The sequence below is a fragment of the Erythrolamprus reginae genome, chromosome 3 (genome assembly GCF_031021105.1).
Source record: "Erythrolamprus reginae isolate rEryReg1 chromosome 3, rEryReg1.hap1, whole genome shotgun sequence".
In the NCBI taxonomy this organism is placed as follows: Eukaryota; Metazoa; Chordata; class Lepidosauria; order Squamata; family Dipsadidae; genus Erythrolamprus; species Erythrolamprus reginae.
The window spans coordinates 83,403,655-83,429,188 of record NC_091952.1 but is presented as its reverse complement, the minus strand read 5'-3'; the positions used below and the strand labels follow the sequence as shown (position 1 = coordinate 83,429,188).

The 25,534-nt window shown below is 39.5% G+C and overlaps 1 protein-coding gene across 3 annotated transcripts in view; it reads left to right on the top strand.

The window, feature by feature from the left end:
* The window catches only part of KANK4 (KN motif and ankyrin repeat domains 4), an 88,801-nt gene extending 66,066 nt beyond the window's left edge, over positions 1-22,735 (top strand). For all 3 annotated transcript variants that reach the window (XM_070746034.1, XM_070746035.1, XM_070746036.1), the window contains exons 6-10: positions 2,141-2,228; positions 6,055-6,274; positions 11,448-11,590; positions 14,357-14,557; positions 19,760-22,735. In XM_070746034.1, coding sequence (XP_070602135.1) covers positions 2,141-2,228; positions 6,055-6,274; positions 11,448-11,590; positions 14,357-14,557; positions 19,760-19,861 — 754 coding nt within the window. In that variant the 3' untranslated portion in view covers positions 19,862-22,735. The remainder of the gene's footprint in view (positions 1-2,140; positions 2,229-6,054; positions 6,275-11,447; positions 11,591-14,356; positions 14,558-19,759) is intronic.
* Positions 22,736-25,534: the final 2,799 nt, after the last annotated feature.

Here is a 25,534-nt window from a genome sequence, read left to right as displayed (position 1 = left end):
AGCAATAGAAACTTAGGCTTTAATTGTGGTTGTAAGTGGAGGGCTACCTCTATTCTTTTTTTTAAATAAATTTTTTAATTGATTTTAAAATATAGAATATAAAACACACACACAACATACAACAAGTGCTCAGTGATTGGTGCCCACCACCAGACAAACATTCACACCCCTCCACCAAAATGGGGATATTTCTTATGTATACCATTTTAACTCAAGAGCAATATATCTATTTACATATTATAAAGTGATTCCAATTTATTCCTTGTAGCTTGGTCTCGGATTCTACTAACCATATATTGTGGCTACCTCTATTCTTTGAGCAGATCTTGGGTTTCGTGTAGAATGTATATTTAAATCCATATATTTAATTACAAAGCTAGCAATAGATTTAGAAGCATCTGTTTAAATTAGCGGAATTAACTTTGCAATAGTGATGTTGGGCAAAAAAGCCAGATTAGAGAATTTAATGTTTAGCCTGTGGGCTACCTCTCCTCCATCAAAGCCTTGAGCCCTTCTGTAGATAATAGCATTGATATGCATACAATAACTTACCAGAAGTTCAGGGCTGGGTTCCTACCAGTACCGTCCTGTGCGCTGCGATGGTTGTGGCCTCCCCGATTGCACAATTTGGGCACAACTGCTCTGGTGCTGTCTTTGTCGTCCATGCATGCCACCACTTTTTTTTCTCATATTCGGAGATTTTTTGGCTCTCTGAGCACACGTAGAAGAAAAATCTCTCTGCGCATGCACAGAAGCAAAATTGTGCTAGGGGTCCATGCGCATGTAAGAGCATAGTGAGCGCATGCCTACAAAATCCCACAATGTGCACACAGCACACAGGTAGGAAGCAGTAATGGGCAGCCAAAATTTTTACTGCCACACTGTGGGTGTGACTTATTTTGTGGGTGTGGCTTGATCGTCATATGACTGGGTAGGAGTGGCTTGCCAGCCATGTGACCAGGTGGGAGCGGCTTGAACGATCATCATTGTTCAAGTGAACTGTTAAGTCCTTGACTTACAACCTCACCAATGTCACTCTCTGGGTTGAAAATTTGCTTTGCGTTTTTTACGCTCTCCTTCCTGGGTAGCTAGGCGAACGGGTGCCGATCAGCTGTTGAGAGAAGAGGAGGGAGGAAATGGGCCCCCTGCAACACCTGTTGGTGCTGGTCTGCCTGCCACTTTCCGAGGAGGAGGATGGGAAGGGGGATGGTCAGCTAGAGCTGGGCACACACCTTCATTTTCGCTGGTGAAACTGCGTTCCACCCTGCCCTGCCTGCTGCCCACCCCTGGTAGGAAGGTAGGACGAACCCGCCCCTGCAACAGTTGCTTAATTCTTGTAAAGAAACTTTTTCTCAAGGAAATCCCTGATGAACTAGAGCTCTGCTCCTAAACTAAGTGTGTGTATTAGAACAGGGGTGTCAAACTCCCAGCGCATGCCCACGCACAATTTAGCAAAGGGGGGGAAAGTCACAATACATCATGTGATGCTGCTGATGTAGGTTAGACACCCCTGTATTAGAATGATGATTCTAATCTAAGAGAAATCATGCAATCGAATCTAGCATGCCTCACTCCATTGGATTGTGACCATGTTGTTAATATAGTTATTAACATATATAATTAAGAGCTGGGATGGCGCAGTGGCTAGAATGCAGTACTGCAGGCGATTTCTGCTGACTGCCAACTGCCTGCAATTTGGCAATTCAAGTCTCACCAGGCTCAAAGGTTGACTCTGCCTTCTATCCTTCCGAGATTGGTAAAATGAGGACCCAGATTGTTGGGAGCAATATGCTGACTCTGTAAATAGCTCAGAGAGGGCTGTAAAGCACTGTGAAATGGTATATAATTCTTATTGCTATCGCTATTGTAGGCATACATTATATTGTTGCTGTAGCCCTAATTGCTATTTTGACTTTCTGCTTCAAACTTTTCCAATCAGTTTAGAGATAAGTACAAAGAAGGGTCTTAATAGTAAAAATAGCATCAGTTGTAAAGGAATGAAAAAAAAGTCTTTAGGGCTTAAGAGATTTATAATAAGGTCCCTTGTCCATTGCCATATTATTATTTTTTTCCAATTCCCACTCACCATTCCTTATGTATTTCTTAGATAAACATACACAATTATGTTTTTCATTTTCAGATTTAGACCCTCGGGAGATTTTCTCAAAGGGTGCCAGATCTTAAGCAAAAGCTTGTCAGAAATAAGGACCACAAAGGACAAATTCCTGGTACTCCTGTTTTTTTTTTCATTTGCATTTTAATCATGTGTTTATTTTGTTTTTCTTTAAAACCTTATAATTTGCATTTAGTTTTATGTATGACCACTAACCATTAATAGTCATAGGAATTTTGAAATTCCTCTTCTCAAAAACCAAATTGAATTCATAAATATATGTCATCCTTGTAATTGCAGAGCAATAAAATAATGTATTTAGTTCTTGTGTTTTAAAAAAAGACAATGCATTGCAGAATTCACATTAGAGCACGTTAACCTCACACCCAACAAAATGGGCTTTAATCTTTTTTAGCCACAAAGAAAGTGAGGCTGCTGGAGACAAGGATTCAGAAAAGGAGATCAATGTCTTTTGTTTTTATTGGACAATGTGTTGCTAAAATCCACATCTGAAGAACAATTTCTTATGTGTACAGTGTGTGCTTGGTATCTTTCAGATAAAGTTAAGCTGCATGTCACAGAATTCTTAGCTAGCACAAACCCTGGCTAAGGCAACGGATATACACAGTATATTGTTTAAGACAAGGTTAAAATACAAAATTCAAAATGCAATCAAAAAAAAAAAATCCAAAAGAACAAAACAGAGAAAAAAACACAAAACACAAAACAATCAAAACATTTTTTAAAAAGTGCATCAAAGGAAAAAAAAGACACATACAAATATTATCCCCTCTAGTTGAGTACAGATTAATATTATTACATTAGTTCCCACCCATTGCAGGACAGACCCTTCCAAAGTTTTTATACTACTGAATCTATTTGCAAATTGTTAATCTGATTTCTGTATGTTATGTTAGTGACAAACATTAGTGGATTGCTGCATGGATGGTCCAGTGCGCAATCCTAGTTGGAAAAATGGAGATGAGCATGTATCTCCATGTCCCCGATGTGTGCCCGCATGCGCCCATGCGGGATTCAGCTTTTGTGCATGCACAGGAAGTGAAATCTCATGCGATCACGCGATCATGCATGAGATTGTGCCAATTTTTGATGGTTTTTTTGCTTCTGCGCATGCAATGAAACAATAATAGTAATACAAAACAAAATTAAAGTTGAAAAACTCTCTGTTGAGATTAAGAGAATAACATAGTTGGAAGGGACCTTGGAGGTCTTCTAGTCAAAACCTTCTCAGGAAACCTGTTGCCTCACCACCAGTTGTTCTGTCGGGCTCTCTGGTAGACTCCTCCCAAAAATTCACAGGTACAAATTTCAGACACACACACGTTTGAAAATTCAAAACAATGTTCTTTATAATGAAAATTCACTTAAACTAAGCCCTCTTTTGGTATAGCAAAGAGCACTCGTATCCAAACAAACTGGTAATTTATACAAGTCCCTTATCAGTCCTGTGATACTTAGCTTGCAGCTGTGAGGCAATTCACAGTCCTTCTTTCACAAAGTGAAACACACTTTGCTCTGGTTTAGTTTCAAAGCAGGGAAAAATCAGCACACAAAAAGTCAGTCAGTAAAGCAGTCATGAAACACAAGGATCAGATAATCCTCCACAATGGCCAAACCCACAGGCTGCTATTTATAGCAGCCTCACTAATTACCACAGCCCCACCCAAAACAGGTGGCCTCATTTTCTTTGATAATAATCTCTCAGTTGTTGTTGCCTATGCATCACTCTCCACATGCGTGGCTGTATCATTAACTCTTGTTCTGAATCCAAGGAGGAGCTAGATAATCGATCTCCTTCTGAGCTGTCCACCACACTCTCCTCCCTGTCACTCATGTCTTCTTGGTCAGAGGAGCCTTCATCTTCAGATTCCACTGGGGGCAAACCATGCCTGCAGCATGTGGATGTCTCCCCCACATCCACAGTCCTTGGGGCAGGAGCTGGGCCAGAGCTAACCACAACACCAGTGATGGTGAACCTTTTTGGCACCGAGTGGCCAAACTGGAATATGTGCATATGTGCACGTGCAAGCATGCACCAGAGCACTAGAAACCCAAAGGCCAGCTGCTGATGTGCATGTGTGCGTCAGGCACTTGGTCCTCGGGTTTCTGGTAGGTGCATGTGCGCTGGTCTTCACATGCGCCGAAGCACCAGCTCGCGCATGCACACCAGCCAGCTGGTCTTCAGATTTCCGGTGCTCCAGCATGAGTTAAAACCAGCTGTCAGCAGAATGCATGTCCACAGAGAGGGCTCTGTGTGCCACCTCTGGCACATGTGCCATAGGTTCACCATCATGGCCCTATACCAGTGATGGCGAACCTTTTTTTCCTCGGGTGCCGATAAAGCGTGGGCATGTGCTATCGCACATGTGTGAGTGCCCACGCCCATAATGCAATGCCTTGGGAGGGCAACAACAGCTTCCCCCGCCCCCTGGAGACCCTCTGGAGGCTGGAAATAGCCTATTTCCTAACTTCTGGTGGGACCAGTAGACTCCTGTTTTGCCCTCCCCAGGCTCCAAAGGCTTCCCTGAAGCCAGGGGAGGATAAAAACGCACACAAATGCATGTTGGAGCGGAGCTATGGCAACAGCTCATGTGCCAGCAGATATGGTTCCGCGTGCCACCTGTAGCACCCATGCCATAGGTTCGCCATAGGTTCGCCATCACTGCCCTATACCAATACTTATTTTTCTGTCGGGCTCTCTGGTAGAATCCTCCCAAAAATTCACAGGTACAAATTTCAGACACACACATGTCTGAAAATTCAAAACAATGTCCTTTATAATGAAAATTCACTTAAACCAAGCCCTCTTTTGGTATAGCAAAGAGCACTCGTCTCCAAACAAACTGGTAATTTGTATAAGTCCCTTATCAGTTCTGTGATACTTAGCTTGCAGCTGTGAGGTAATTCACAGTCCTTCTTCTTTCACAAAGTGAAACACACTTTGCTCTGGTTTAGTTTCAAAGCGGGGGAAAATCAGCACACAAAAAGTCAAAGTCAGTAAAGCAGTCACGAAACACAACGATCAGATAATCCTCCACAATGGCCAAACCCACAGGCTACTATTTAGAGGAGCCTTCATCAGCAGATTCCACCGGGGGCAAAACAGGCCTGTAGCATGTGGATGTCTCCCCCACATCCACAGTCCTTGGGGCAGGAGCAGGGCCAGAGCTAACCACAACACTTATCTGGTAGAAATTATTTTTTTAAAAAATCCAGCTAGGTAAAATACTTAAGATAGAGGTGACATAAATTAATCATCAATTCAAGCAATGTAGCTGAACAAAATTATATTATGAACTTTAAGGGTTTTTACTCTTGTTTATCCAATACTTTTAGGGGGTTATATTGGAGAATGAAACAGCAGAGAGAGTATAAAACATAGAAGAATTGGGTGGGCAGCAAGTGTAAAGAACTTTCCAGGGGAAAAACATTGTGGGGGGAAAAGAAATATTGCCAATTATTTAATTGCTATAATAGAGCATGAACTCCCTTTCATACATTAGCTAGACATGCATGGTTTATTTATTTATTACATTTATATGCTTCCCATCTCACCATTAGAGTGATACTGTAAATACAGTTAAAATCAATGAAACTGAATTAGAGAAATACAGTAGTTGCTTAAATATGTACTCTGATAGATGATACAGCTGAAGAGACAACACTTGAATACATTCCCCTCAGAATCTAATTAAAGGAACATCCTAGTAGAAAGTTGCAAGTTATCCAGTTATTTCAGATACAATATTATTCATAGCTTTTAAATAAAGCAATAGATTTTCCCTAATAAATGAAAACCCATTTATTTCTATGCAGTCAAAGTGAGATTCTTGTGGTTTGGGTTGGGAGTCCTAAAAATACAAACATGGTTAGATAGTTTACCTACACTATTAACCTAACTCAGATTCTGATCTTTTTAGAGGCATGTGTTGAGCACTGTCTGTCAGGAATGGTTCCGGATCTCAAGCAGGAAGTCATCCTCCCCTGGAATTGTTGCAGCTTACCTCCAGGAGATTGAGGGGGTTCATCCCAACCTACAGAGCGTCATTGTCAATTTAGCTGATGGAAATGGCAACACAGCCCTCCATTACAGTGTTTCGCATTCTAACTTTTGGATAGTGAAGCTGCTTTTAGAGACAGGTAAGAATCCTTAATTTAAGCTTTGTTTTCACTGGCTGTGCTTTGAAAATTCCCACTGAATTAGCTCTATTCAGTCATCCAGGTGATGGTTGTTCCAAAGGTGCTTTTTTTCAAGAGGCAACTGGAGTTTCTGGTTTTTCTTTGAAGATGTTTTGCTTTTCATCCAAGAAACTTCTTCAGCTCTGACTGGTCCTTTCATTCCACAACATCCAGTCAGAGTTGAAGAAGCTTCTTGGATGGTAAATGAAATGTTTTTGTTTGTTTTTTAAAAAACCCAGAAACTCCAAGTGCCTCTTGAAAAAGCATTTTTGAATCCCACTGAATTGGCATTTTTCATTCCATTTTATATTGCCCAATCTGGTGCCATAGATGCTTGGTACAATCTGAAAAACGACCAAATGTGAAAAATATCAAAATGTGAGGGAGTTGTTTCAACCTCTCTCTTGACTTACCGTATATTTATTTCCCAATGTTGGGCCTTTGTATCATGATTTTGTGATACATATTTTGATCATCATTTTGGAGGATGCTTTAGTCAGTTTGTTTTCCTACCTAGTATACTGTACATGGAAGAAATCAAAGACTATTTGTCTACTTTTGTTGTCTCTCATTCCTGCCTCATTTATTACCACATTTTGTCCTTAGTCTTTATGTGCTAAGTCTTTAAAATTAGGGTTTTATTAAAAAATTATTTAGTAGTAATAGAGAAGGAAAAGGAAAATCCAAAGAAAGTTATAATGCAAATATAAACATTCACCAAAAATGCATAAAAGGTACTTTAACAAGTTTTAAAATCAAGAGGAAAAAAACAAAGTAGAATCTAATAGTATATTGTTATATCACTTAAGAGTTACAATTCTATATATACTTATGTAATATAAATATTGTTCAAGTGTGTACATTTATAATATGCATATAACTATCTTTTTGAAAGGTTTTAGCATTAGGTTTTAACTTCAGATTTTAACTTTAGCCTTTCTTGATTTACAGTATGCTATACCTAGAATTTTTTTGCAAATCAATCAGCCTAACAAAACAAATAAATAATCATGTGGGTCTTCCTTTGTTGTATTCCTAAGATTCCTAAGTAGACTTGACAAAGTGGGCATATAATAGAACCTTCACAATCTAATTTGGTTGAAACATCAAAGCATCAACCTCATTCACTATTTATTTGTTAGCAGCTAAAGGTGAATGAAACTTTTAAAATATTTCATGGCATTTGGCACATTGACTATAGTCATGCATACAACAAAAGTAAATATTCTATGTCAAGAGTTGACCTAATACTTCATAATTATGAATTGCTACTTGGAAGTATTATAGGATTGTAAGAGAAATCTATAATTCAGCAATAATAACTTCATACAAGGGAGTGATCATTAGATCAAATAAAAAAAGAGTCTTGTGAAATTCTCATCTAATAAACAGGAATGCATTTTCCACTGAGAAGAAAGAAGCTTTGTTGCTATTGAGTTGGCATGCCAATCTATAAAATGTTAGAAAAGTGGCATATTATCATAAGTGTCTGTAAATCAATTGTTGCGCTAAAACTTCATAACAACTCCAGAAGATTCAAACAAGGCTGTTTTGTTCTCTCAGTAGATTGCCCTCAGGCAATTATGTTCACAGCTACAAACGGACTTTAAATACTAAATTGTTTCAAGTCTCTATGAAAAATGGAAGAATGATCTGACGTTGTAGTAATGATGCAAAGGACACCCTGTATTTCTCTTCTCTGACTGACAGCAAGCAAATGTTCCTTATCAACTTTGCTACTTTATATAATTTATTAGAAAAGCACACATTTTACTTCTTTAGTCACTATAACAGTGATGACAAATCTTTTTTGCTCAGATGCCAAAATGCAATGCCCTCCCACCCCCCTGTGCTGCCCCCACGCATATGCATAGACCTCACGGAAGCCTCTGGACTTCTGGTAGATTCGTTGGGCCATTTTTCCCCTTCCCCAGGCTTTAGGAGGCTTGTATTGACAGTTATGTGTTAGCAAAAACTTCAGAAGAAAAGGATTTAGGGGTAGTGATTTCTGACAATCTCAAAATGGGTGAACAGTACAGTTCAGGCGGTAGGGAAAGCAAGTAGGATACTTGGCTGTATATCTAGAGGTATAACAAGCAGGAAGAGGGTGCTGGTGAGACCACATTTGGAATACTGTGTTCAGTTCTGGAGACCTCACCTACAAAAAGATATTGACAAAATTGAACCGGTCCAAAGACGGGCTACAAGAATGGTGGAAGATCTTAAGCATAAAACGTATCAGGAAAGACTTAATGAACTCAATCTGTATAGTCTCGAGGACAGAAGGAAAAGGGGGGACATGATCGAAACATTTAAATATGTTAAAGGGTTAAATAAGGTCCAGGAGGGAAGTGTTTTTAATAGGAAAGTGAACACAAGAACAAAGAGGAACAATCTGAAGTTAGTTGGGGAATGATCAGAAGCAACACGAGAAAATATTATTTTACTGAAAGAGTAGTAGATCCTTAGAACAAACTTCCAGCAGATGTGGTAGATAAATCCACAGTAACTGAATTTAAACATGCCTGGGATAAAGATATATCCATCCTAAGATAAAATACAGAAAATAGTATAAGGGCAGACTAGATGGACCATGAGGTCTTTTTCTGCCGTCAGACTTCTATGTTTCTATGTTTCTAAAATGCCCTCCCCGCACTCCAGAAGGCCAAAAATCATCTGGCCACTATGCACATGCGCACTGTAGCTGACATAGAACAACATCTCACATGCCCTCAGATATGGCTCCATATGCCACTTGTGACACGCGTGCCATAGGTTCACCATCATGGCGCTATAGTATGTCCTTTTACTCTTTTGCTCTGCCTCTTTCTTTAAGGAATTTGGAAGTTTAGCAGGAAAAAGAAAGGATACTTGGATGGATTGTATGGATTGTATGAATGATGCTTAGGCCACTCTATATTTGATAGGAGTACAGAAAATATGTGGAAAATTCATACATTCAATTAGACACGATGGTAAGATCTAGTGTAAGTCCTAAATAATTTTGATGGTTTGGTTCTGTTTGACTAAATCTGGTTCTAGTCCAATATATATTCTCATAGGTAAAGTAACTCTTACTTTTCCTATTCCTTCCTACTTTTTTTCATCCAGAGTCCAAGTGTATTGCAACATATTTTGCATGAAATTCAATTCTGTTTACTTTCTCAGCACATTTTCTTGGCTGATATTCAAGTTGGCATTAATTGTCTAGACATTTTTGCATACTACTGACCTCTGCTGACCAGAGATAAAAATGTCACTATTATTAGGGGCCCATTTATATTTGCAAAAGGGTAACATATCAAGATATTCTTATATCAACAAAAAAAATATCTGAAAATACTTTACAACTCTACCAGTAAACATGAATTGCCTTTCCTTGAATGAAATTAGATTAATTAGGAATTCTTCAGTATGCTATTAATTTAAGATGATATTTTATGCTTTTGTTTTTATTTGGTGGTAGATTCTAAATAAAGCCAAAAATGTAAGGTTGATGAAGTTGAGTTTCCTCAACAAAATTTTGAGAAGTTTCCATTATCATTTTCCCATGGCCTGAAAAGATATGTTAACATTGTCCCAAAGGTGCTTTTTCAAGAGGAAACGGGATTTTTTTCCCCTTGAAGACATTTTGCTTCTCATCCAAGAAACTTCTTCAGTTTCTTGAAAAGCTAGTTGCCTCTTGAAAAAGTACATGTGGGACAACCATGACTTGGTTGACTGATAATCTCCATAAACATGTGAATGTTCTTGATAAAATCTACTTTGTAAATAAACTATCCCAAAACATAAGCAACAAAAAGGGCTTTATTGGTTAGTGCAATTGTTTGTACATCTTCCTGGTTTATCTCCGGGACCGCATTCTGCCGCATGAATCCTAGCGACCGGTTAGTTCCCACAGAACTCCGGGTCCCGTCGACTAAACAATGTCGTTTGGCGGGACCCAGGAGAAGAGCCTTCTCTGTGGCGGCCCCGACCCTCTGGAACCAGCTCCCCCCGGAGATTAGAACTGCTCCCACCCTCCTTGCCTTTTGTAAAGTTCTTAAGACCCATCTCTGCTGTCAGGCATGGGGGAACTGAGACATCTCCCCCGGGCCTATACAGTTTATACATGGTATGTTTGTGTGTATGTTTGCTTTTAATAATGGGGTTTTGAGTGTTTTTTAAATTATTAGATTTGTTCTTACATTGTCTTTGTTATTGTTGTGAGCCGCCCTGAGTCTACGGAGAGGGGCAAGATACAAATCAAATAAAATCAAATCAAATCAAATCAAAAAATAAATAAATAAATAAATAAGTAAATAAATAAATAAATAAATAATAATAATAATAATAATTAAAGGTCCCACTGCCAATGCCGGCCAAGACTGAGAAGGGTTGTTATTTTCTCTCTTGTCTGGTGCAATAGAATTGAGGAACAGCTTTTGTCAATGTAGATATGAATGCTGAAGACAACGTACATGATACTCAAATGTGTATTAAACAGAACTGAATTTACCTGTTGACTCTGGAAGGGAAGGAGACAGAGAAAAAAAAAATATGTTGTGGTCTTTTTCTGTTGTGTGAGGGTCATCAATATATGGGTACAATAATGGGCATCAGACTGTAGAGGTTCTGGGGAGCCCAGAGCAATTATACAACCATATTATAATTATTAGATATCCTAAATAGCTAATATTCATGCATCTTATGCATTGTTTTTTTAAGTCTTGTGACCATTGACTTTGTGAGACTTGGGGTTCCATTGTAATTACGCATGTAGTGAAAGATACTTTGTTGCTTTGGCATTTTCCCCACAATGTGTGGGAGCTCCTTAGAAGAATGTAGGCTTCCTATTTCTACTTGTGCTCTTCTTGCTTCTTTTGAGTCCTGTTGATTCTTGTTGGTGGAAACCTAGCTGACAGTAACATATTGGAGCCTCTTGCAGATACAGTGGCCATTCAACTGAGGTGAAACCTCATCCTCTCTCTAACAGAGGTATTCAGTGGAAGAGCAGGTCAAGTTGAGGAGAAGTAGCTCATTTCCTCAGGCAAACTGGGTATGGGAGGATTAGAGTTTGAAACGAGAATGAAATCAATATTGGAAATTCCTCTTCTCCAGTGACTGATCTCTAAATCTTTGTTTTGTTTTTCAGGTGTTTGTGATGTGGATCATCAAAATAAAGCTGGGTATACAGCAGTAATGATTACTCCACTAGCATCAGCAGAGACCGAGGAAGAAATGGAAGTAGTCAAGAAGCTTTTGCAAGAAGGCAATGTCAATATAAGGGCTAGCCAGGTATATGGGTTGAACATTTGGCTAACTCCAAAGGCTGTTTTCATACTATCGTTTTCTCCAATAACGTTTCATAATTTATGTCTTACTAAATTATGATATGATGTGCATATATTTATCTAGTAGCTTAATAACCTGAGAAAAAAACAAGAATAAACACTTTTAAAATACAGTATTTAGAGATGCTTTGGTGTTAAATGATGAAACTCATCAGGTCAGAAAAGTCTTCTCTAGTTAATGATGAACAGCATTAAACTTTCATGAGTAGATCTGGAGATCTTCTCCATTTCATCCCAAAAAATATAATCAATGAAGGACCAGTATTAAAGACCTCACTCAATTGAAACGTAAAATGTGAAGATCAGGAATCAAGGAAGACTTTAGGTGCTTAAAGTAGAAATGAAGTGCAATAAATTAGGTATTGTAGGAATATATAATCCCAGCTGGGTTGGATTTGGTCCATTTTCCAAATTGCAAACTTGCTAAATGCATCTTCTCTAGAGTTACTCATAAGTAATTAGAATGTAGAAGTTTAGGAAGTGGAGGAACTTGGAATGACATCAAGGTTTACATTGGGTGAGTGCCACAATGCTGCACAAAGCTTTTGTGGCTATACTTATTCTTAATATGTGCTTTAAACCATGTAAATACACATTCTACTTCCAGTCATAGACATTAACAGATGGATTAACATCAACATAAATAAAATTAACCACATAACTATAAAAACAACAAGAGGATGGCAGTACAAATTACTGAGAATTTTTATAAGTGCAGATTGTGAAACAGCCTACAAATATACAGGTATACAATTTATATCAATAGTGGTTTCTAAATCCTGGCGCCACCGGTTCGCTTAGGTGTGCGTGTGTGACACTTCTGCGCATGTGCAGAAGTGTCCCAGGTGAGTGGGCGGAGCCTACCACAACCGCTATTAGTTTGGCGAACTGGGTCAAACCGGGAGTAACTCACCGCTGGGTTATACCTATATATTTGTGGTCTGAAATCTCTTTTAAAATTAAAGAGATTAGATATGCCATCAGTATTTGATTTGATTTGGTATATATATATATATGATTTTGCTATTAATATAATAAATCTAACTTATATATTATATATATTACATAAAATATTATACATTCTATATTGTACATATAAGATCAATATAAGGACCCATGGATACATATAGGTTATGCAAAAGAGAATCTAGGCACTATGAGAAGAGGTAAGCATTGTGAAAACAGAAATAGGAAAAAAAGCAAGCCAAACAAAATATCAAAGAAGAAAAGATGCAAGTGGTTTCATAACAAACTATCACACTCAGGGGGGGAAATGAAGACTGGATCGTTTTCAGTGGTAAGAATATATGATAATTCAACAAAAATTTTCAGCATCAAGTAAGAAAAGACCCAAAAAGAAATATAAATCAATAATATGAACAATAACAAGACAAAAAAGAAGAAGAGACATTTTAAAGAAGAATTTTAAGAAAGGAATTGCAGGGTCATTTACTGCCAAAGTAGAATTTAAACAAAGCAACCCAGAAAAAGGATCTAAGAAATGTTGTTGAAGGAAAGTATAAAAGCTGTCTCAAAATAATTTACACACAGGGTTGTAGAATGATAGATACATTTATAGACAGGGAATCTATTCAGGATCAATTTCATTTCAAATCATTGAAAGATACGTATGTTAGGCAGTAAATTGTTGTTAAATAAGGACGATGGATCTGCAGGGTATAGATGAAATGCTAGCTAACTGTAGGAATGAGGCCCCTAAATTCATAAATGGCACAAATGCCAAGTATAAAGGAAAAGAATATAACCTGGAGTAATTTGGGAGATTGAGGGGGGGGGAGGAAATCAGTCTATTTATCTATGCCAAATGAAAAAGATGTGTACAGATTTGCAAATCATTGCCCACTTTCCTGATGCAAGAAAACTTTATATTAAAGTGTTATATAAAAGAATAAAACTAGATCTGGAAAGAAAAATGCCAAATGAAGATGCAAAGAAACAGGTAATCAGATGCCTAGTGTAAGATGAATAATAAAGGGGGCAGAGGGGCATCTCCTGCACTCCTGTGAGGGGATGCCGAATCCCCACTGTTTGGCAGAGTCGATTCCTTTCAGATTGGCCTGGAACCTCCCTGGAGGGTGTGTGTGTGAAAAAGGGATCTTGGTCCCCTGCCGTTTTTGGGGTCAGCATACCCCATGGCGGGCGGGTTTTCGACCTCAACCGGTAGCTTGTGAAATGACCTCAGTCGCCATAGCACAGCGACTACGTACTAGAAAGATAGGATATAAAGTGTCGGAAGTCATTTGGAAGGAGAAGAAACATAAGTTTTTGTGCTGGAGGTTGAGAAGAAGGAAGTTTGGAAGAAAGGGTGAGCTACTATGCTGGAGGGAGACCTTGATACGAAATTTTAAAAAATTTCTTTGTTTTGAAAGCTGAGCTAAAGCGGAAGTGGACGTGGACGTACTATTAGTGGACTGTTTAATCAGCATTAAATGGACTTAAAAATTAATTAAAACCCAAGAATTTTATAATTTGCTTTGCTTTTAGCAAATTTGTATTTTTGAGACTACAGTATTAGAATTTAAATTTAAACGGGTTTTTTTAGCACATCAGGAAGCAAATTGGCAGTGAGGTAAGCCCGAACTCACCCTTGGCCTACTGATTGGTATTTTACCAATAAGGATAAGTGAATGAGCATGGAATAGCAAAATTGAATACATGATGTATAACCCTCATTAATGGCATTTTCTAGGGTGGACAGACTGCCTTAATTTTGGGAGTGAGCCATGATAGAGAAGATATGGTGAAAGCATTGTTGTCATGCAATGCCGATATAAATCTTCAGGATGAGGATGGCCTATCACCATTAATGGTGGCTTCTCAACATGGTAATTTGGAGATGGTGAAACTTCTTTTATCTCATTCAGGCTGTGATCCTACATTAGTGGACAAGGTGAGAAAAAATAAATGTTTCCCACATATTTTGGGCTATGTCTCCTATGAGTTCTTACTTACAAAATGATTTGGACTAGGGCTTCATAATGACATCTATTTGAATTGGTGCCCAATTGTTAGCAGACAAAAATAGTTAATGCTTTTGATTTAATAAAAAGCATGGTTATTTTAAAAGATTTGGTCTGGAGGTCTTTTTGATTTAACATTATCCTAGTTTTAACAAGCATAACAAACATGGCGTTATTGACAATCAGTTAATATTTGCAATTTTTTTAATAGAGAACAGACATGATATATTTTCATAATATTATACTGTGTGCTTTTTAAAAGCTGTTTGCTTTTTTTCTTTTTGTGTCGTTTATAAAACTAAAAGAACTAAAAAAGATCCTAAAGTTTGAGCCATATTGAAAAATCAGATGTTAACCCCAGCAAGTTTCAATTGAAGAGTTTGAAAACCACTAATATGATTTTTTTTCTTTAGCAATCTGCTCTTGATTTAACTGTTAGATCCTTTAAAAGGGAATACATGCAATACAAAATTGCATTGGGTATAGTTCTTACAAGTAATTATTGTACTCAGACAAAGATTGCCATGCCTTTGTGTAGATATAATACCCATAAACACCATAATTATATGTGCACCAGTAATTTAAATCACATGGTGTAATGGCAGCATGCTGGCCAACAATTTTTATAGTATTTGTAGATTAAAAATTTATGATATAATAAGATTGAGTATATAGATACATGCTCTGTTTGAAAGTACAGATTGCAAACTAAAATTCTTCATGGGTGGTTGCTTACTTGCAGAGCAAAATAATACCCTTGTCCATTTCTCCTGCAGTTCGAACCAAATTTAAGAACCTTTGCGCTGATAATATAGCCGTTATTATTTAAAATTGATCAACCTATTTGAATTAGTTAACAGGAGGTTGGTAAAGGTCCAGTTCAGTGGACCTAAAATAAAAGATGCATATAGAACACTTAGCAAAGAAAAATATGATATTTTCAAATAATAAGGAATAATTATTCATATGATTATACATAGAAATAAATCAAAAGATTTATCTAATGTTTTACTATTGGACCATGCTGGCTTCCAAGTTCTCATACGTTATGTTGAGTAACTCTTTGTTTTACTGACAGTAAAAAAATTGGTTTAGCTATTGGGATGTCACTCTACATTCTTTAAAATGTATGAATCCGAACTTATTATATAACCTCTATAAAAGTGATCCCCAGTTTTCTGGATGTGAGACCAATTTCTATTCAGGAAAATTAACTCAACTAGACTAAATAAACTTCAGCTTATCTTTTGTTCATAGTTTGATTTACATTGGAAAAAACTTTGTTTATTTTTCTGATGGAAGCTGAAGAAAAGACTATAATTAGGTACAGATGAGTCTTATCAAGTTTGGTCTCATTGTGAAAGGGCTTGGTTTGGAAGCACAGTATGCAAACTAGGTCTATAGCAGGACCTTGATTTATAATGGGCCTGTAATTTCATAAGCACAGAGGCAGCTGGAAACCATTGGTATCCTTCTTCCCAAATAGCTCATGTTTATTCTACATCCAGTCAGCGCTATTGAGATAAAGGAACTGTTCCATTAATTAGTGGTCTACTCTATGAGCAGAGGAGTGATTTTGTAAAATAAGGTTCTGTAAAATCAAAAAAAATCAAAGGCCTCCTCTAATATTTTATTATTGGACCATACTTACGGGACCATCTCCTGACTCATGAATCCCAGCGAACAGTTAGGTCCCACAGAGTTGGCCTTCTCCAGGTCCTGTCAGCTAGGCAATGCCACTTGGCACGACCTAGGGGTAGAGCCTTCTCTGTGGCAGCTCTGGCCCTTTGGAACCAGCTCCTTCCAAAGATTCGTACTGTCCCCACCCTCCTGGCCTTTCGTAAGGTTTTTAAAACTCACCTTTGCCGGCAGGCTTGGGGCTGTTGAGTATTGGCATCTTGCTCGGGCTATATGTATGATTGTAATGGAATGAATGTGGATTATTGTTTTTATAAACTGGGACTTTTTAGATTAGGTTTTAATGTTTGGGTTTCTTCATGTTCTATTGGATTTATTCTTGTTTTCTAAGGCCTAGAAATCCAAATAAATAAATAATAAATACTACTTTCCATTTTCTCAAGCATTATGTTAAGGATTTTTGTTTTTCAGAGTAAAACAAGATTGTTTACTTAGTCAATGATGGGTTCCCACTCTATGAATGCATATGTGTACAGGTAGTCCTTGACTTACAACAGTTCGTTTAATGACTGTGTGAAATTACAACGGCACTGAAAAAAGTGACTTATGAATGTTTTTCACAGTTATGACCATTGCGACTTCCCTATAGCCATGTGATTTTCATTCAAGGCTTAACAACTGGTTCATATTTATAACAGTTGCAATGTTCTAGGATCATGCGATGACCTTTTGTGACTTTCTGACAAGCCAGGGGTGTCAAACTCACATCGTCATGGCATCATCACATGATGTATTGGAACTTTTCCACTTTTGGCTAAACCAGGGCTGGGAGTGGCCAGTATGTGACACATCTGGCCTGCGGCCAGGAGTTTGACAACCCTGTGACAAGCAAAGTCAATTGGAAAGCCAGAATCATTCAGCAACTGTATTACTAATTTAGCAACCGCAGGGATTGACTTAACAAATGTGGCACAAAAAGTAATAAAACAAGGCAAAAGTCAACAAACTTCTCACTTAGCAACATCAATTTTGGGGTCATGCTGCCTTGATTGCATCAGCAGAATCCCGCCCGGCTGCTCTGTTTAGGGTGACCTGCTCCCTTCTTAACCAGGGGGGAGTTGGACTCTTACAGAGTAGTGCCGAGGATTTTAACATGTTTTTCGCTGATAAAATCGCTCGGATCCAGGAGGACCTCAACTCCGATTGGATAGAAGAGGTGACTGGGGCCTGTACTTGTCCATCTGTCTGGGAAGAGTTTGATCTGGTGACACCTGATGAAGTGGACAAGGCCATTGGAGCTGTGAGTTCCGCCACCTGTTTACTGGATCCGTGCCCTTCCTGGCTGGTCTTGGCCAGCAGGGAGGTGACACGGAGCTGGATCCAGGAGATTGTCAATGCTTCTTTGGGGAGGGGGTCCTTTCTGGATCCCTACAAGGAGGCACTTGTGCGCCCCCTCCTCAAGAAGCCTTCCCTGGACTCAGCCATTCTTAACAACTATCGGCCAGTCTCCAACCTTCCCTTTATGGGGAAGGTTGTTGAGAAGGTGGTGGCGCTCCAGCTCCAGCGGTCCTTGAAAGAAGCCGATTATCTAGGCCCTCAGCAGTCAGGATTCAGGCCCGGCTACAGCATGGAAACTGCTTTGGTCGTGTTGATGGATGATGTCTGGCGGGCCCGGGACAGGGGTTTATCCTCTGTCCTGGTGCTTCTTGACTTCTCAGCGGCTTTCGATACCATCGACCTTGGTATACTTCTACGCCGGCTGGAGGAGTTGGGCGTGAGAGGCACTGTTCTTCAGTGGTTCTCCTCCTACCTCTCCGGTCGGTCGCAGTCGGTGTTAGTGGAGGGTCAGAGGTCGAACTCTAGGTCTCTCCCTTGTGGGGTGCCTCAGGGGTCGGTCTTCTCCCCTCTGCTATTTAATATCTACATGAAACCGTTGGGTGAGATCATCCAAGGGCATGGGGTGAGGTATCATCAGTATGCGGCTGATACCCAGTTGTACATCTCCACCCCATGTCCAGTCAACAAAGCAGTGGATGTGATGTGCCGATGCCTGGAGGCTGTTGGGGTCTGGATGGGTGTCAACAGACTCAAACTCAACCCTGATAAGACGGAGTGGCTGTGGGTTTTGCCTCCCAGGGACAATTCCATTTGTCCGTCCATCACCCTGGGAGGAGAATCATTGACCCCCCCCCAGAGAGAGTCCGCAACTTGGGCGTCCTCCTCGATCCACAGCTCACATTAAAGAAACATCTTTCAGCTGTGGTGAGGGGGCGTTTGCTCAGGTTCGCCAGGTGCACCAGTTACGGCCCTATTTGGACTGGGAGTCACTGTTCACAGTCACTCATGCTCTCATCACCTCGAGGCTTGACTACTGTAATGCTCTCTACATGGGGCTACCTTTGAAGAGCATTCGGAAACTTCAGATCATGCAGAATGCAGCTGCGAGAGCAATCATGGGCTTCCCTAGGTATGCCAATGTCACACCAACACTCCACAGTCTGCATTGGTTGCCGATCAGTTTCCGGTCACAATTCAAAGTGTTGGTTATGACCTATAAAGCCCTTCATGGCATCGGACCAGAATATCTACGGGACCGCCTTCTGCCGCACAAATCCCAGCGACCAGTTAGGTCCCACAGAGTTGGCCTTCTCCAAGTCCAGTTGACTAAACAATGTTGTTTCGCGGGACCCAGGGGAAGAGCCTTCTCTGTGGTGGCCCCAACCCTCTGGAATCAGCTCCCCACTTTTGTAAGCTCCACCTCTGTCGTCAGGCATGGGGGAATTGAGATATTCATTCCCCACAGGCCTATACAATTTATGCATGGTATATTTGTGTGTATGTTTGGTTTTTAATAAGGGTTTTTAGTTATTTTAAATATTAGATTTGTTATAGGTTGTTATTACTGTTGTTAGCCGCCCTGAGTCTACGGAGAAGGACGGCATACAAATCTAATTAATTAATTAATTAATTAATTAATTAATTAATTAATTAATTGAACATTACTTGTACTTCAGATGCCTAATTTAAAGTGTAAATTTATACCTGCTACCAAAAATCCAGAACAGATAAAGAGGATGATGCGAGAGAGAGAGAGAAATGATACCAATAGAAGATAATACTTGTAATTCAGAGTTGAATTGTGGGACCCTTATGATCTCTGAGCTTGGCTGCTCAGCGGTCGATCATCGAACTAGATAATATCATCAGGCAGCACTGATGAGGTCATCTAATTTGATAATGAAATGTCTGCAGGAAAATAATTAAACTCAGATAATATCAAAAACTCCACAGATAGTTAATAGATAGGTGATTGTTTTCAGATAAATGTACTAATGGTCTTCCTAATGTATATAGTAGAAAGAAGGATGCTATTCTTTATATACATGGTTCACATCATAAATATGCAGCTTTAAATATGGGTACGTCTGATATCTGGAAAAAGTAAAGATCTTAGGAGAGCTGGCATAATAATCTTCTTCTTTTTTCCCTTGTAGGCTGGCAATTCTGCTTTGTCCCTGGCTTTGAAATCTGCTCACATGGAAATTGTTGAGTTCCTACAGACCCACATACATCATACTCAATCTCTGAATACATAAAAGGAAATGGGAAAAAAAACTGTGTCTAATTGAATGAGAAATTCATAACAAAAGACTCATTGCATTAGTCAACTCTGTAACCACTTTATATGCCAATGATTTAGCTGATCTACTTATGAAAAAAAAAGGAATTATGGCAATTATTTGCATACATTCCTCATAAATGAGTCCTAAGCTGTTTTACTCCTGACCTATGACCACTGCAACAAATGAGAATTAGATTATTGTATTGCCTTTGTATTAATAACTATTCCTTCCCACCTCCCAAAAAATTATTGCCTTTTTAAGTGGAAGATTTCAACCTATTTTTCATTTTTCAAAATACCTGTGAAAAAACATTAAGAAACTACCTTTGAAAACATTAACAATTTATTTGTTGACATGCATATTCAGTTGCCTAAAGTGATGGCAACCCATTTATAAGGATAAAGTGCTTCCAAAAATGTTATGAATGCACCAAAGCTATTCAGTGGAGATATTGGTAAAGACTGTATATTTGGATAATCTTATCCTAGATCAATTTATATGAATTATCAGGGTACCATGATCTAATAAAGCAGATAAGCTAGTTATAGAACTAGAGGTGATACAATGGTTAGAGTGCAGTACTGCAGTCTACTTCTGCTGATTGCCTGCAATTTGGCTGATCGAATCTCACCAGGCTCAAGGTTGATTCAGCCTTCCAGCCTTCCGAGGTCAGTAAAATGAGGATCCAGATTGTTGGGGGCAATATGCTGACTTTGTAAACCACTTAGAGAGGACTGTAAAGCACTGTGAAATGGTATATATGTCTAAGTGCCATTGCTATTGCTGTAGTCTTCCTGCAGAATCACTCCTCATGATTCTCTTAATGGCTTTGGTTTGATACTACTAGGGTTTACTTAATTCCAGAAACCAAGTCGTTGTTGTAGAAGAGAATAGGTTAAGTGTAGATCTTGTTCTTCCTAGACCAATGATGTCGAACCTTTTTCCCCTCGGGTGCCGAAGGAATGTGTGCACGCACTATCATGCATGTGTAAGTGCCCACACCCATAATTTGCCTGGGAAGGACAAAAACAGCTCCCACACACACAAGAGGTCCTCTGGAGACCAGAAACGGCCTGTTTCCCAACTTCCGATGGGCCCAGTAGGCTCGTGTTTCATCCTCCCCACGTAAATACTCCTTCCCCCATCCCCCCAGAGGCTCTCTGAAAGCCAAAAACACCCTTCCAGAGCCTCTATGCAAGCCAAAAATCAGCTGGCCGGCACACACATGCACATTGGAGCTGAGCTAGGGCAACATCTCGTGTGCCAGCAGATATGGCTCTGCGTGCCACCTGTGGCAACCGTGCCATAGGTTCACCATCATTATCCTAGACTCTTAAGGAAATGGTTTGGGCCTGATCCCAATGCTGCCCAGAAGATCCTTATTTGTTTAAATAATATTGAAACTCTTAGACCTGAGAACCACTAGATTAGGAGTCCCCAAATCCTGGGTCATGGCCCATTTGAAACTGGGCTGTGCAAGTGGCGGGTGTGGAGAATCCATTTGTGTGAGTGGTGCGTGTGCGCTTACCTGCCGTTTGCGTGGAACCATCACCTTTCCCGCCTCTCCACTGCTGGCACCACCATTGCTGATCCACAAAGCCGGAAAAGTTTGGGACACTATGCTTTAAAAAGTTTCTATAGTGTCCCCATTTTATACAAATGTAGAAAGTGGAGCTGGTCTCACAAGTAACCTATTTTGAGTTCTGAATCTAGCGGTGAGATTTAGCCCTTCCTTCTCTTCCGTATTCCTTATTCCTACCTTTACAAAGGATAATGTGAAATTTGGCCTGTTCTTTGCCAGCCTTGCCAGAAATCATTAGCTATTAGCGTGCTAATTTTAGGAATGCTATCCTATCCAGCTATGCTTTTCTGCCCATGCTAACAGCCAATGATTTCTGGTAAGGGTGGCAAAGAACAGATCAACTTTCACGTTATCCACTGCATAGCCAGGCATAAACAGGCCGATAAATAAGAAGACATGGAATTAAAATGTAGACCCTCATAGTGAGTTCCTAGAGACCCAGAAAAATCAATTTATTTAATTAGCTGAGAATAGTGACCCTGCTTTTAAAATAAATGTCTAGTATTTTGTTCCTATGGCAGATGATGTTTCCAATTTAGCTATAAGCACAGTAGTAAAGCAATACTTATAAAATAGATAGTGCATGCTATTTTTTAACCAGCTGTTTCAAAACAAAATTCAGCCAATTTGTAAGTTGTGCCATTTATCAGTATTGATTTTAGGTACCAGTGATCAGTGCTTTCTTAGCACGCAGTAAATATAGATTAAGCTATCCTTTACATACTAATCCAATTGACTTGACATATATGGCTGTAAGAACAAGTATTCAAAGCTCAGTACAGTATATCAAACAGGACCTGGAAGAAAGTGGATTCAAATCTACTATTTCACAGAGGTGTCAAACTGGCAGCCCACGGACTGGATGCATCATGCAGAGAGACTATTCCCACTCCAGCTCCGTGTATGGGAAATAGGTCACAATATGTCATGTGACGGTAACATGACGCCACAGGTTTCAACCCGTGCTCTAGGACAGGGGTCTCCAACCTTGGCAACTTTAAGAATGGCGGACCTCAACTCCCAGAATTCCCTAGCCATTTTTTCAAATGGGAAAAAATAGGAGTGAAATTGTGTGCAAATTCTAGTTTTTGACATTAAAAAGAAATGCATGGGCTCATTTAAATCTAATTGAGCTTAGCTTGTGATAAAAATGTAAGTCCGTATGAATAGCAATAGCCTGCCTATTTTTTATTTAGAAAAATACATGAATGTATCCAATCCAAACGCACACATTATTTCTTATATATTAAAAAGCACAAAGACTTGGTTCTCTGTCCCTTTGGAATTATTATCTGCACAGCACTTTTATGTCATGTCATTTGTATTTGATCAAAATACTCAGAATGAATTATATTTTCCTCTGGAAGCTTGAGGACATCTTTGATACAAGAACTGCTTTTTCTTCTTGGGTTTCTTTTTTGGGTAAGTGAAGCACAAAGAGCCAATTCATTTAAACTTCCTTAAGAGGGTGGTTATTGTTTGACGTATTTTCATCAATGAGTTTTGCAGAGTTTTTTTCATTATGGCTTCACGTGAAAGGTGCTTTGAGGCAAATGTCTGTTCCTTGGTTTCACTAACAAAACTCTTGGAAACCACAAATTTGGGGAAATGAAATGCGATGTGATAATTTAGCTCTGGGTGTCAAACTCATGGCCTGTGGACCGGATGTGTCATGTGCTGACCACACCCATTCCTAGATTAGCAAAAGGGGGGGGAGTCACATGACACCACAAGTTTGACACCTCTGATTTAGCTGATTCCACTTATGGAATATGCCTCCCACTGGGTAGCTAGAACGTACAAGTATTGTATTGTATTGTATTTATTAGATTTGTATGCTGCCCCTCTCCGTAGACTCGGGGCAGCTCACAGCATACAATAAGACAGTTCATAACAAATCTAATAAATTTAAAAAACATTAAAAAAAACCATTATTAAACCAGTCATACACACAGTCACACCATACATAAATGATATAGGCCCAGGGGAGGGAGGGGGAATGCCTCAATTCCCCCATGCCTGACGTCAGAGGTGAGTTTTAAGGAGTTTATGGATGGCAAGGAGGGTGGGGGCAGTTCTAACCAAGTAGTCATTGACTTACAACCATTTGTTTATTGACTGTTCAAAGTTACAATGGCACTGGAAAAAACTGACTTATGACCAGTTTCACGTTTATGACTATTGCAGCATCTCCATGGTGATGCTTGGATGCTTAGCAACTGCCTCATAGTTATGACGGTTGCCGTGTTCCAGAATCAGGAAATTTGGCTTTTGCGACTTTCTGACGAGTAAAGTTAATGGGGAAGTGAGATTCACTTCATAGCTGCATTACTAACTTACCAACTGTGGCACAGAGGGTCATAAAATGAGGAAACACTCCTTTAGCTTAACATATTTTGGACTCATTTGTGGTGATAAGTCAGGGACTATTTGAAACCATGGCAATGCATTGGAGACAGGCTTCCATAGTTCACACAGTAACTTTCAAACATACATCCCACAGTTTTAAAACTATGCAGGCAGCACTTCAGGGCCCCCCCTCCATGTGGATCCCTTAAAGTTTGGGGTGATAAAAATATAATATTCAGTATGCAGTATTGGGTTGATACCAGAACAGTAAAGGATGCTGCTGTGGTTAGCTCTGGCCCAGCTCCTGCCCCAAGGACTGTGGATATGGGGGAGACATCCACATGCTGCAGGCCTGTTTTGCCCCCGGTGGAATCTGATGATGAAGGCTCCTCTGACCAAAAAGACATGAGTGACAGGGAGGAGGAGAATGTGGCAGACAGTTCAGAAGGAGATCAATTATCTAGCTCCTCCTTGGATTCAGAGCAAGAGTTAATGATACAGCCACGCATGCGGAGAGCGATGCATAGGCAGCAGCAACTGAGAGATTATTATCAAAGAAAATGAGGCCACCTGTGGATGGGTGGGGCTGTGGTAATTAGTGAGGCTGCTATAAATAGCAGCCTGTGGGTTTGACCATTGTGGAGGATTATCTGATTGTTGTGTTTCGTGACTGCTTTACTGACTTTGACCTTTTGTGTGCTGACTTTTCCCCGCTTTGAAACTTAACCAGAGCAAAGTGTGTTTCATTTTGTGAAAGAAGAAGGACTGTGAATTGCCTCACAGCTGCAAGCTAAGTATCACAGAACTGATAAGGGACTTGTACAAATTACCAGTTTGGTTGGAGACGAGTACTATTTGCTGTACCAAAAGAGGGCTTGGTTTAAGTGAATTTTCATTATAACGAACATTGTTTTGAATTTTCAAACGTGTGTGTGTCTGAAATTTGTACCTGTGCATTTTTGGGAGGACTCTACCAGAGAGCCCGACAGAACAGGTAGCAAAAATTGAACTGCGCGGGTAGCTTTGCTTCTTCTACATGTGCGAGAGGGATTTCGGCAATTTTTTGCTTCTGCACATGCACGAAAGCAAAAAAAAATGATGAGATCTCGCACATACGAGAAGCAAAAACACACTGGAACGCATGTGCATGCACGCAGAACAAGCGAAGCTGCGTACGCAGCGCACAGGTAGCAGTGGGAATTGGAACTGCCCCTGGCAGTATCTATACTCTTAGTGATTCTATCTCGACTTTGGCCTGCAAGTGTAACATTTGAAATATCTTAATTTGCTATGCATGTACGTCTTATCATTTTTGCTTAATTTGGGGGTGGGTGGGAGAAGTGGGATAGGTTTGCTCTAAGTGTCTATTGTTTTCATAAATTGAATGGAAAAGCAATTGTTTACTGGCAAATAAACTTTGAAAATCTGCTGCGTTTTAGAAACATGATGTGGGAGGAAACATGGCTGCTACTTCTCAAATAAATAAATCACATGCCTTTCCAGCAACGGGCAAGACCTTGTGGTTGCAACACTGCAAGAAGCATTGGGATTCCTCTTAAAAGGAAAGTCTCATGAATTATGGCTGTGTGATACCTTAGAAATATTTTTTTCAGGTATTGTACCCTAACCCTAACTCTAACCGTAATTTAATGTGCACAAGAATGTTTAATTTTGCCTTTTGCTATTTAAAGCAGCTACATCATTTCCTAAGATAA